The sequence below is a fragment of the Octopus bimaculoides genome, chromosome 15, assembly GCF_001194135.2.
Source record: "Octopus bimaculoides isolate UCB-OBI-ISO-001 chromosome 15, ASM119413v2, whole genome shotgun sequence".
Lineage (NCBI taxonomy): Eukaryota > Metazoa > Mollusca > Cephalopoda > Octopoda > Octopodidae > Octopus > Octopus bimaculoides.
Window position 1 is genome coordinate 35,808,309 of NC_068995.1, and position 12,749 is coordinate 35,821,057.

The 12,749-nt window shown below is 33.8% G+C and overlaps 2 protein-coding genes across 2 annotated transcripts in view; both read right to left on the reverse strand.

Annotated features, from left to right (window-relative positions):
• The window catches only part of LOC106883807 (uncharacterized), a 158,537-nt gene that overhangs the window by 21,620 nt on the left and 124,168 nt on the right, over positions 1-12,749 (reverse strand). The window lies entirely within an intron of this gene.
• LOC128249507 (adenosine receptor A2b-like) overlaps positions 8,468-12,749 on the reverse strand; it is a 24,735-nt gene continuing 20,453 nt past the window's right edge. Inside the window, exon 2 of the mRNA XM_052973265.1 lies at positions 8,468-12,525. Coding sequence (XP_052829225.1) covers positions 11,227-12,423 — 1,197 coding nt within the window. The 5' untranslated portion in view covers positions 12,424-12,525 and the 3' untranslated portion in view covers positions 8,468-11,226. The remainder of the gene's footprint in view (positions 12,526-12,749) is intronic.

Sequence of the window (12,749 nt, forward strand, 5' to 3'; positions counted from 1 at the left end):
TTATATATACATGTATGCATAAAATCTGCTGCAAAATGTTACAAAATGTGTACAATTGTGTGTGTGTTGAGAGAAAATTCAAAGGATCTTAACCTAAATATGAAAATGAAATAAATTCAAAAGAAATAATTTAAATATTTTTCAATGGAATCAAAGGTGGCAAGCTGGTAGAATCATTAGCATGTCAGTGCCAGGCAAATTGCTTAGCAGCATTTCATCTGTTTTCACATTCTGAGTTCTAATTCTGCCCAAGTAGACTTTGTTTTTCATCCTTTTGGGGTTGATAAAATAAGTACCAGTTGAGCATTGTCGTTGATGTAATTCACTTACCCTCTACCTTGAAATTGCTGGCCTTGTGCCAAAATTTTAAATCAATATTTTTCGATGGAATCCACTTGTTTCTGCATCTCATTAGCAAATTAACATTTGAATGCCATCATATAAATATTCCTGGCTTCTCACAGTTTGTAAAATATTTTTTCTTTCTCAGCCCAGGTTTGATTTTGGAATAAAAATAAAATGGCCCACAGTGGATGGGGGCTGTATGTGAAGGTGTGATGATTTATGTGAAACCACATTCAAAATACACCATCTTTGCAATACCAGTAGTGGGATGTGGGATATTGTTATGAAGGAACAGCTCTCTCTCTCTCTCTCTGAAAGTTATTTTTACATATTTATTTTCTTTGAATAAATAATCATAATATTGAGTGTTTCTCTACTTCAAGTCAGTTAACAAGATGGCAAGATGCCCTCACAATCCCCAAAACTGTTACATTTTTTGAGCCAATGGTGGTGAGAAGGTTCACATGGACAAAGCCATTTAAAGCGTTTTTCTTTTGATACAGTCAAAACATAAGATCATAGTTTTGTCTCCACTTTTACTTTTGTATCTTTTAATAGTTTCATGCAGTCATTAGACTGCAGCCATGCTGGAGTACTGCTTTGTGGTGGGAGGAGGAGATAGTCAAACATATTGCTCCCCTCTCCACCATCACCATACTTTTTATTTACCATACACACATGGGCTTCTTTCAATTTCTTATTTCTTTATTGCCCACAAGGGGCTAAACACAGAGGGGACAAACAAAGACAGACAAAGGGATTAAGTCAATTACATCGACCCCAGTGCATAACTGGTGCTTATTTAATCAACCTCGAAAGGATGAAAGGCAAAGTTGACTTCAGCGGAATTTGAATTCAGAACGTAATGGCAGACGAAATACCGCTAAGCATTTCGCCTGGTGCGCTAACGTTTCTGCTAGCTCACTGCCTTTCTTTCAGTTTCTGTCAACCAAATTCATTCACAAGGTATTGATCAAGCCAAAATTATAATAAAAGACACTTGCCAAGGTAGGACTGAACTCAGAACTATGTGGCAGGGAAATAGACTTTTTACCACACACCCATACCTACAACTTACAATGGAATAACATTTTGTCATCATCAAAGAGACCCTGAAAGTCTAGTAGCAGTCTGTGCTTTGCATTAGAAGGGGTTGGGTGCTGAGAAAAGAAGTGTTGGTACCCACCTTGCTTTTAACTTATACACTTGAAGGTCGATATGTAAAATGCAGACAACTGTTGTTTTTAATCTTTTATAACTATTAACCCTTGCTACAATTTCTTTTGATTAAAACAGTAATCACTATTTACTTCTTCCTCACAAGGATAATCTTTAGAGAGCTTGTATCAGTAGTTGGATAATCCTTAACATTCATCATAGCCAAGTGCTTCTCTACCTATACAAAACAATGTGCACTATTTTTTACAGTGTTAAACAAAGTGAAAAAACTTGTGTAGATTCCATCCATATGGCATTCAATATCAGCTGAAGTAATACTTTCTTTGATGAAAAATTAGATAACATTTTTGACATTTTGAAAATAGGTCTGCTATATACTGTTTTAACAGTGATAAAAATATAATGCATTTGAATGATTCTATTCTCTTTTTACTTTCAAGATGTTGAAGAATGAGACTTTATGTTTCAACCCCATTTCATATTTTTGTAGTTGTGAGATTGATGACTTTTGGACTGTCCTTCACATATGTTCTATTTATTGAAGCTGATACTTCATATTTCATATCTCAGTTTCATGTCTCTAATTCTCAGACAAAATATGAGCAATACAAGAGGGATCCATTATTTCAAGTATATAGAAAAACTAAAATGAAATGGGAGCTTTGATTGGGTGCAGAAGAGTGACTATTTTTTTTTTTAATTATGGAGATAGTGAAATGGAAAAATAAAGCAGTAGAACATGAAAAAATAAAAAATAGTTATGACAAGTGATGAGTCTTGGTTAGGGTTTCAAAAGATGCATTCATTTATTACCAGTTGGAACAAAATCTGAAAGATAATGATAACTGACATAGTCGCAAAATGGTATGGTGGATAATATATACACATGAACGCATATACACAAAAACAAACAAGCACATATGTATTAAAATGGTGGCTGTGATATGCATATACTACTTGGGCAAACCTACTTCCATGTATTTCTATCCAAAATGAAGCCACCTATGAAGTTTAACTTTCAGTTCATGTCTACGAAATTCACTTGCAAGTCATTGGTCAACCCAGAGCTACAGTCAAAGACACTTGTCAATGTGATATGCAGTAGAAATCAACTCAGAATCATGTTGTTGAGAAGCAAACTTCTTACCACACAACCATCCCTGCAACTTACAATGGAATGAATAACATTTTGTCACCATGAAAGAGATTCAGAAATTCTCGGAACATTCTGTGCTGTGAATTGAAAGGGGGTGGGGTACTAAGGAAAGAAGTGTTGGTGTCCACCTTGCATTCGGCTTATCAATTTGAAGCTCAATATGTAAAATGCAGATGATTTTGAAAGGCATGGGATAACTCATTTAACATACTGTTTAGTCTGTTATCTTTACTGAGTTACGTTATTTTATGTAAAATGTCATCTCTTCCAAAGACATGTTCGTATTAAGATATTCATCTTAATAAGTATGACATTTTCAATTGTTTCCACAGTCACATGCACTCAACCAGTATTCACTTAATAGAGCCATTAGGTGATCCGCTCCTGTTACAGACAATCTCTTGTCAATACTTTGCTTCATTGCATGTAGAATTTGATAGGTCTCCAAACCTACTTTGAGACATTTTAGTTGATTCTGCTTGTAAGAAACTTTCCTCCTCACAAGAACTCATACACCCATCCCTTAACCCTTTAGCATTTAAACCAGCCATATCCGGCCTTAATATTTTATCTGTGTTATGTTCTAACTTACCAGATTCAGAGTTTCATACCTAGACTACAATGTCATTCTAAAAAGAAACAGTCACATCATTGAAATCTCAAAGTTACGAGTTAATGCATGATTAATTCAAAACAACCATCATCATCATCATTGTTTAACGTCCGCTTTCTATGCTAGCATGGGTTGGACGATTTGACTGAGGACCGGTGAAACCGGATGGCAACACCAGGCTCCAATCTGATTTGGCAGAGTTTCTACAGCTGGATGCCCTTCCTAATGCCAACCACTCAGAGAGTGTAGTGGGTGCTTTTACGTGTCACCCGCACGAAGGCCAGTCAGGTGGTACTGGCAACGGCCATGCTCAAAATGGTGTACTTCATGTGCCACCTGCACAAAAGCCAGTCCAGGGGCACTGGCAACGATCTCGCTCGAAAATCCTACGAAGGCCAGTCAGGCGGTACTGGCAATGGCCACGCTCAAAATGGTGTATTTTATGTGCCACCCACACAAGAGCCAGTCCAGGGGCACTGGCAACAATCTCGCTCGAAAATCCTACGAAGGCCAGTCAGGCGGTGAATAAATAAACATTGCATTTGACAAAGTAATCTGAATGCTAAAGGGTTAAACTTTTCATATATATCTATCTCAGCTCATCAAACTCCATAATGGGGAATTCCAGTCAAACATCTTTCTCTTGTTGTGGATTAAAATTGTAAGTTTCTTGTTAAATTCTTCAGTGACTGCTTCACGAGAAATATCAAATCTGTGATGCATATTTAAACTGTATCTGTGCAGTTTCTACTATTCTCTAATGCCTTGACAGTATTTAATGCTGTTACCTCCTGTATACTCAGAGAGAGTGATTACATCTTAGATACCTCTTACAATTCATACTTTCCCTCAGAAGCCTCCTCTTATCTTTTACTTGTTTCAGTCACTAAGCTGCAGGCATGCGGGGGAACTGCCTTGAAGAATTTTTAGTCAAATGAATCTAGTACTTTTTTATAAAACCCGGTACTTATTTTATCAGTCTTTTCTAGCAAACCTGTAAGTTACTTGGACATAAACATAACACTAATTATTGGTGACAAACACAGACACAAATACACACACACACACACACACACACACACACACACACACACACACACACACACACACATGCTCTCTCTCACACAAACACATATGATGGGCTTCTTGCAGTTTTTGTCTCATAACACTTTGGTCTATAGAAGATACTTGCCTAAAGTGCCATGCAGTGGAACTGAATTCAGAACCATGTGATTGGGAAGCAAACTTCTTACTACACACTACGCCTGCACCTATCCTTCATCATTTTTGAAACTTTAATCATCTAACAAGATTTACAAAGCCAACCAGCAATTTTGTTGGTCAATCTGAAGTTTACGCTTTGTTCTAATCACACCATTTACTCATTAACTTCTCCATGACTCATCCGGAGAATTCTTGAATTCGTTAGCTTACAACATTCTGGGATACTCTAAATTCTTCATCTCTTACACTAAGTTCTTGATTGGATTAAGGAATTACGTAATGAATTGAAAATCATAATTCTTTAAAAAGTGTAAAATGTAATAGTTTGTAGAATCGCAAAAACAAAAACAAAAAAAATCAAAAAGAAGGAATTAAATGGAAAGAATATAAAAGAATAAAACATTTATGTAGAAAGAGTGAAAGTATGAGAGAATGAGAGCAAATTAATAGAGGAAAAGAAGAAAATGATTTCTGAAACAAGAGAGAAAGAAAGGAAAAGGAAGAATGAAAAGCTAAATGAAAGATAAACATTAAGAAAATCTTTCAGGATCAGAATATTGTAAATAAGAAATCATTAAAGGGGTTGCGCAGTTAGTTGAAGAGTGGTGGCATTGGTTATGGTGGTGATGGTATTGGTGGTAGTAGTGGTGATGGTGCTGCTGCTGTTGTTACTGATAGCATGGTGGCATTAACTGTACTGCTGCTGCTGCTGCAGTACCTGCTGGTGGTGGTGGCAGCAATAGTAGTAGTAGCAACAGTGGTGGTGGTAATGGTGGTGGTCATAATGATTTACAATAATTAACTTTACGTTGTCAAGGTCAATAGTGGGTAGCATTCACTATCTTATTATCAATGTGTGTGCACAAGAGAGACTGTTTATAATAGTATATGCCTATAGAAATGCACATACATATATGCGCATTTAAAAGCAAATACATAGGTATCAGAAAAACGGATATGCTTTACAAAACAGACAAAAATTGTGTGCATCCCTGCATTTCACATTCATCAAAAATTGCAACAAGATGAAGTACATTAGGATACAGACTATAAAAGCAAAGTTACTTTGTCGGTCCTGTAGACACACAAGTATATTAACCTTTTTTCAGACACAATGTGTTTTGGTATGTGTAGCCAAAAAGACCAAAGTATTTTTTTCTGTTGAAATTGAAAATGATGGGTGCATGTAGAAAACAAAGGATAAATACCTAAAACTACTTTATAAGTATGTAAAACTATATATATCATATAGTTTTACATTACAGCTACTGAAAGATGATCTCTGATTGGCTCTTACACTTCAAAACGTTTGTTGCATCAGGCCAATGGATCGGACTCAAAGTCCTTTCAGCTTGTATCACTTGAGCCAATCAATCAGCCTGAGTGTAGGAGTGATAATGGTTATGTCAATGGTAAAACCTTCATAGAAACATTCCTAGTCAGTTAATTTATCACAATGTTATTTTAGTTGCTAGGGGTCTTCTTTTCAAAGCAACAGATTTTATCCATTCTCCATCTGGATTGGTTAATTATAATGGAGATACAATGAATAATAAATATTTGCATGTTTTTATTCTTTTTTCTTTTTACCATATAATAATATCTACTTGGAGGATAACAGATAGTGCCAATGATCTTTGCAGGCTGTCCCAGACTGATAATGCTGATGTTCATGTTGATGTAATGATTATTTCCTTTAATCTGTATAGAGTGATTACTATAGGAAAATCATAGGCAATGAGCATGTTTGAGAAGAATGGAGTTCTGAGAAGAATGTATTAACCAGTGTTTATTGTATGTTTGGATGGAGTGAAAAAGTAACAAAGAGGAGATATTTTCATGTAATGAAACTGAGTGAAGGAGAATCAGGAACCACTGCAGAAGATGCAGAGAGTAGAAGAAATTTATGAGCAAGATGGTTGTAGTGTGTTGATGAATGAGGCTGACAATCAATTAGAAAGGTATTTAACCCTATATCATTTAAACTGGCCCAAATATTCAACCTGTCCAAACTGGTCAGATGCAGCATCTCACATACAACCTACAATATCATTCTAAAAATGAACAATCACATTATCAAAATCTTGAAGCTATAAGATAATGCATGATTAATTTGAAATAATGTGAATAAATAATCATTACATTTGACCAAGTAATATGAATGCTAAAGGGTGAAGAATGTGGTCAATTATTCTTGTCTACATAGCAGCTGATCTATTCATATTTCAGCTTTGTAGAGATAGGCAACTAATCATAGCTGATTTTTTTCCCTGAGAGCTTAATTTTGGTGACGTTGCAGATATAAAGTTACCATGGTAGATCATCAGATACTCAGAAATGTAACATTTGTAAGGTGTTAGTTGTGTGTTCTTTATGCATAAAGGAAGAGTAATGAAAATTTATATCTTTGTTGTAACCAATGAATGTGTGTTTATGATATTCAAGGACACTGGATTATGTTCCCACAGGAGAATCTTCAAAATATGTCTGGAGGTAGTGTAAAGCTGATATGAATGAAATCTTTTTACTGAAGTTCTCAAAAGCAAGGAATTTCAGGTTGATGACTTAGAAGTGTAGATCTTCAGAAGATCTATCTCTACAAGAACTATATTGGCTTCCATTGAAAAGGTAAAAGATACAGCAGCTATGAATGACTATTTTCATTACATCTAAAATGTTAGAAATGAAAATCAGTCTTTTATAGTGTTAAATAATCCTCAAGCAATTATATGTTTGTCTTTGCATACAAACATGCATACATATACATGTACAGCTTGTCATGAGGAGGTTGTAAGAGAAAAAGTGTTCACAAGGGTAGATGTTGCCTCATTAGAGAGCTCCCATCTTAATGGATACCACTTAATAGGCATAACATTTTCAGTTCCCTATGGCTTCTCTTGAATACCTTATTCCGAGTATTGCCTCCAACACTACTGTTGCTTGGTAACAGTAATAAAAGTAAACATAATGAAGTTCAGCTGTGAAAGTATTCAAAAATCTAAAAACAAACAAATATACCCCATGGTGAAATAATTTTCTCATAGTTAGGAAGGGCAGCATTGCTTCCATTCACTAATATTTGAAATGAGTTTCAAAATATTTTTCAGACAAGTTCAACTTTGAATAAAGGAGTTTCTATCAAGGAAGCAATTGTCAATTCTAAGTGTAAAGTCATTTCTTACATAAACATATAAAATATGAATTAATGAAACTACACAATGGCTAAATAAATATAAAATTAATTGAAATAAAGGTAAGAAAATATTTATGAAATAAAACTTAAATGAAGTTATGATAGGTAAGATGAAACATTACTAATACCATGACAAAATATTTTTTTGTATGGAGCATAAAATTTTTAAAAAGTGGACAGTAAGGGACTGAAAATTAAAACAAGTAAACTTACAATAAAGAGATTTAACTCATCAATTGAAGTCATCATACAATTACAATAGGTAGAATTTGTATTTGAAATTCCACATACTTACCATACAGCAAATAGCATGAAAAACATCTGCATTGCTTGAAACATGAAATGTACTACAGTCCAACAAATGATTCTAATACTTGCAATATATATCTATATTTGGACTGTTTGATAAATATCATTTCCTCCACATTCAAAGTAAAGAAGATCAATTTTTAGCAATTAAAGTTGAATTCATTTGTGCAAGTCTTCGATATTTTTTTAATTTTATCTTTTATTTCCAATTTACTGATCATAGAAGTTGTTTTCATTCCTCTTTACTTAAAAATTCAGAATTATGTAAAAAAACATATTTATAGTATTAATAATTTGTATTTATAACTATAATAGAAAATTTTGTAGAAATCTGACAAAAATTAAAGCAAAAAGCATTTATTTACAAATATACTTAAAATCTACCTGAAACACTGAATGCAGAGAGTTAATTCTGAAGTTTAAATTAACAGAATTGTTGCCACAGGATTAAGAAACTTAAAGTAAACAAAACTAAAAACAATGATATAATTTTATTGATACAGTTTGTGAAAATATTGTCAATCTGGTTTAAACTGGAAGTTTATTAATTTGTAAGGGCTCATACAAAAACCCAAAACACAGTGTCTTCTTTTGTTTAATTACAATTATTATGAGAGTAAAAACTTAAAATGCTAATTCTAAAAGAAATGCAATACAAAAAAACAAAAAACTGTACTAGCTCTTGTTAGAAATATAAACGACCACTTCATGGAACATACGAGACTGACTAATTAATAGGGAAGTGACCGTATCATGTATCCATTAGTTTGATTTGTGACTTTGCCTGTTGTCAAACGCCTGAACAGAATCTCTCTGCATTATTGTCAACCAAATGTATATATTTATTTGTATTATTGTTATCAACCAAATAACTCATGTCTATTTATATGCTAGATGTGTTTGTTTCTAATTCGAAGATAATTAATTAATACTCTTAGTAAATGCAAGTACAATAAAATAGTCTTTATTGTAGAACCAAAATGGCTAAGTGAATGGTTTAGAGAACAACTAATAGATTTTGAGTTCAGTTCTGTTGGAGACGTTTTGTTGTAGATGACATTACAATGTGCTGCTGAAAATATTGCTCTCAGAAGAGGCTGTTAGCATTTACAGTCAAAGATAGATAGTATAACTTTAACTGGACAAGTCTAAATCAGTAAGGTTAGTATCAGATCATTTGTCTATAGTACCAGCCATGGATCATCACGTTATCTGTTCTCAACAGTTTAATTGTCTAATGCCATAAAACCAAAGTTAAACTCTCAAAAGCCTAGCAAGAAAACACACTTCACAGAGTAATTTCCTCATGAATTTCACCTTTGAACAATAATAATAATAATAATAATAATAATAATAATAATAATAATAATAATAATAATAATAATAATAATAATAAAAATAGGAAAAACATGCAATTGTAACATATAACTAACTAAAATAGAAAATAATAACTAGATTGGCCTGCAATTCTGGAGAATTTGTGGGATTTGAAAAGTCTGTTTAAAAGATATATCTCTTGTCCAGTTAATGTATTTTTCCAGTCACATGTCATCTGCTGTAAAGTCATTGTTAAACATAGAAGTTGCTCAAGCAGCAATGTTACCAGTAGCAGATTGTAATGTTATGCCAGTGACTAACCAACACATGGTGGAATTCTTGACACTATTAGAACAGTGCACATAACAGTTGAATGGAGATGAAGGCAATAGAAGATTGTGTTGTGTAACTGGGCATTGTATTGCCCTCATTGCATTTTCATTTGTAGCTTTTTATTATACACTCTGATTCTTATTTGATAACCAAGTACACAATGATCAAACAGAAATTCCACTCCAGAGCAATGATAGTTTACACAGCATTAACAACCTATTGTGTTTCAGACTAACTTGACTTCAATATTTTTATGGCTGCTTTCACACTTCAAGTGAGGTCTGTAACAACTTAACAATAAATTACATCAAACTGAGTCAAGTACCTTTTTTCAGAAATACATAGTGAGATGGCAAGAGAAATTAGTGTGTTTAGCTGCTTAAATATGATTATTTACATGTATTGGTAGTTAAAAAATTGTGCATCAGTGAGTATATGTAATATGGTGTGCTCCAGCTAAGAAACAATGCTTTGGGACACAAAGCTGGTATAAGAATTTTAAGGAAAATAAAGTGGGAAAACAGGATAGGTAACAGAAATGATATATTTCCTGATGATTGGAAAAAGTAAATCAGTAAATTCAGAGAGATGAAGTTTTAAGCAAGAAGGTGGCAAGATGCTAACTAATAATTTACTAATTAAAAAGCAGATACCACATTTACTTGGACATTGGATCTCTTATTCAGCATCAATATTCCATCATCATCATTAACTTTAAACAGTGGTAAAGCTTTGATGGAGCATAAATAAACTTAGCACAGAGTACACAGTTGTATATTTTACTAAATCAAAAACCACTACATGAGAAATACTATTTCTTAAGTAGATATGAAGTTGCAAGGTTAATAAAATGTGGTGCTGTGAAGGGCATGTCTTTATCAAGAGCATTAGTAAATAAAGAACATCCCATTTAAATTGAAAGTGGATTTTGAAGTCAACCAAAAACTTAAAGGTTGATGTAGATTAACATTTCTTGCTTTTATAAAAATTATAAAAACAGTAAGATTATTAAGGATGACAAAAATTTCAAACAAGTCCATTTTCACTCAATTTTGTGAACTTCTATAAAAACTTAGAAGTTAGTAATCATATTTCAGCATATGACAAGAGACAGCAGTTGTAGGTTGTGAGAGAATGGTGACATTCCTTTAAAAGTTTGCAATATCATGGGTACAGCCAATTTGTAGATTAATATATATATATATTCTGTTTTCTTTTGTTTTTTAAAGACATAAATATCACAAATATGTTAGTAGAATATTAGTCTCTTTGCTTGAAGAAGTGAAATGAATTGCTGTATTTGATGGCATACAAGACACACACTGTTTCCTTCCAATGTCTCCAAAAATTATCCCAGATCTTTTATGCAAAGCTGGGCCTATATTACATGCATCGATATGCTAGAAACTGTTTTTCATAAATATGCACAGCTAGAATTGAGATGCATCTAATTATACCTACATGTCCTTTATGCCATCAAATATGTTACGTTCATTTGTAGTGGAGTTGCATGTGTATACACAAACACATATATACCTACATGTGGTTTATTTTAAGCTATAAACGTGTCACGATTTCTACAGAACTTTGCTCAAATAAAAGATTGTCATTACAATGAACAGTCATGGATGACTGCTTTGATACCAAATTGTAATTTGAAGCAAATAAAGATCTGTCCGAATCATATAGTGTTGGTCGGGAATTAGATGTCTGGCAAGAGTGTTGTATATGGATGGGTGCAGTTGCCATAGTGTTTGCTGTGAAACCAATGTTGTATGTAGAAGACGTGTTTTGACAGCAATATCTCCAGCAGCAGATTGTAAAGTTGTGCCAGTGGCTAGTTACCACACTATTAATTTCTTGGCATTGATAAGCATGAAGAACAGCACATGTAATAGACTTGAATAGAGGTAGAAGTAAAAAATAGAGGATTGTATAACTTGGCTTTGTATTGTCCTCATCACAGAAATAGGAAATGGCAATGTAAAATATCAAAGGCAGATATGTCAACAGCCATACTATAATGTGATACTTTGATATTGAGAGCAATCCTGCATATCTTTTGTATTCTTTACTACTCAGAGTAAGGATGTGATCATTGTTTTGTATCCGTCGGTTTAGGCATTGATAATAAATAAGTAAACAAATAGTGATGAAAACACAGTTATTCCAAAGTATTCCAACAAATAGCAAGAATGTGGAACTGTAGTAGCAGAAAAACAAGCATGTGTAATCAAACAACACCCATCCCATCTGAGAAGAGAATCCAATGATAAAAGAACCATTCCAAACAATCACCATGAGAGCAATGACATTTTTCTTGTGCATATGAAACTGCAAGTCAAGCGGCCGTGACAGCCTCACAGAACTGTCTGCTGTCAACCAGAGCAAAGAAAGTGCTGAGGCTGTTGATGCTGTAATAAGAAGGCTTTCTGACAGAAAACAATCAATAGAACGAATTTTGCGATATTCTATATATATTGTTTTCACAACGCCAAACAACCCTATGAGGGCATCAGCAACAATCAAACTTCGAACAAAAACTAATGAAGGGCTTTGACCTCCACTAGCATTTTTTGACTCAATCAGAACAAAACTGTTCAAAATAAAAGACAAGGATCCGAGAACAGCAAATAAAATTTGAATGACAATCAGGTTATTATCCTCTGGCCACTCCAAAGTCTTCAAATTGGAGCAGTTGGAGAAGATCTTTGAGTAGTTATATCTACAACGCATCTGCATGACAGTGGTCATGAGTAGTGAGACCCAAACAGATTAGATTTATCAGCATAAGTATTCCTCCCAACACTGGGTCTGTGCAACACATTTTATATTTGCTTTTGGTTCAGTTGCAATCTGGAGAGTCTAGTTAAGGCATTAGCATGAGAAAGAAGATTAAAAAAAACCCCAGAAAACCTGGATGGATTTTCTTTACAATGAATGGTCAAATATACCTTAAAATCAATCCAACATACAGTTTCACTACACACACAGCATACTAACACTACACTCTTACATATCATTAACACACACACACACACACACACACACACACACACACACACACACACACACACACA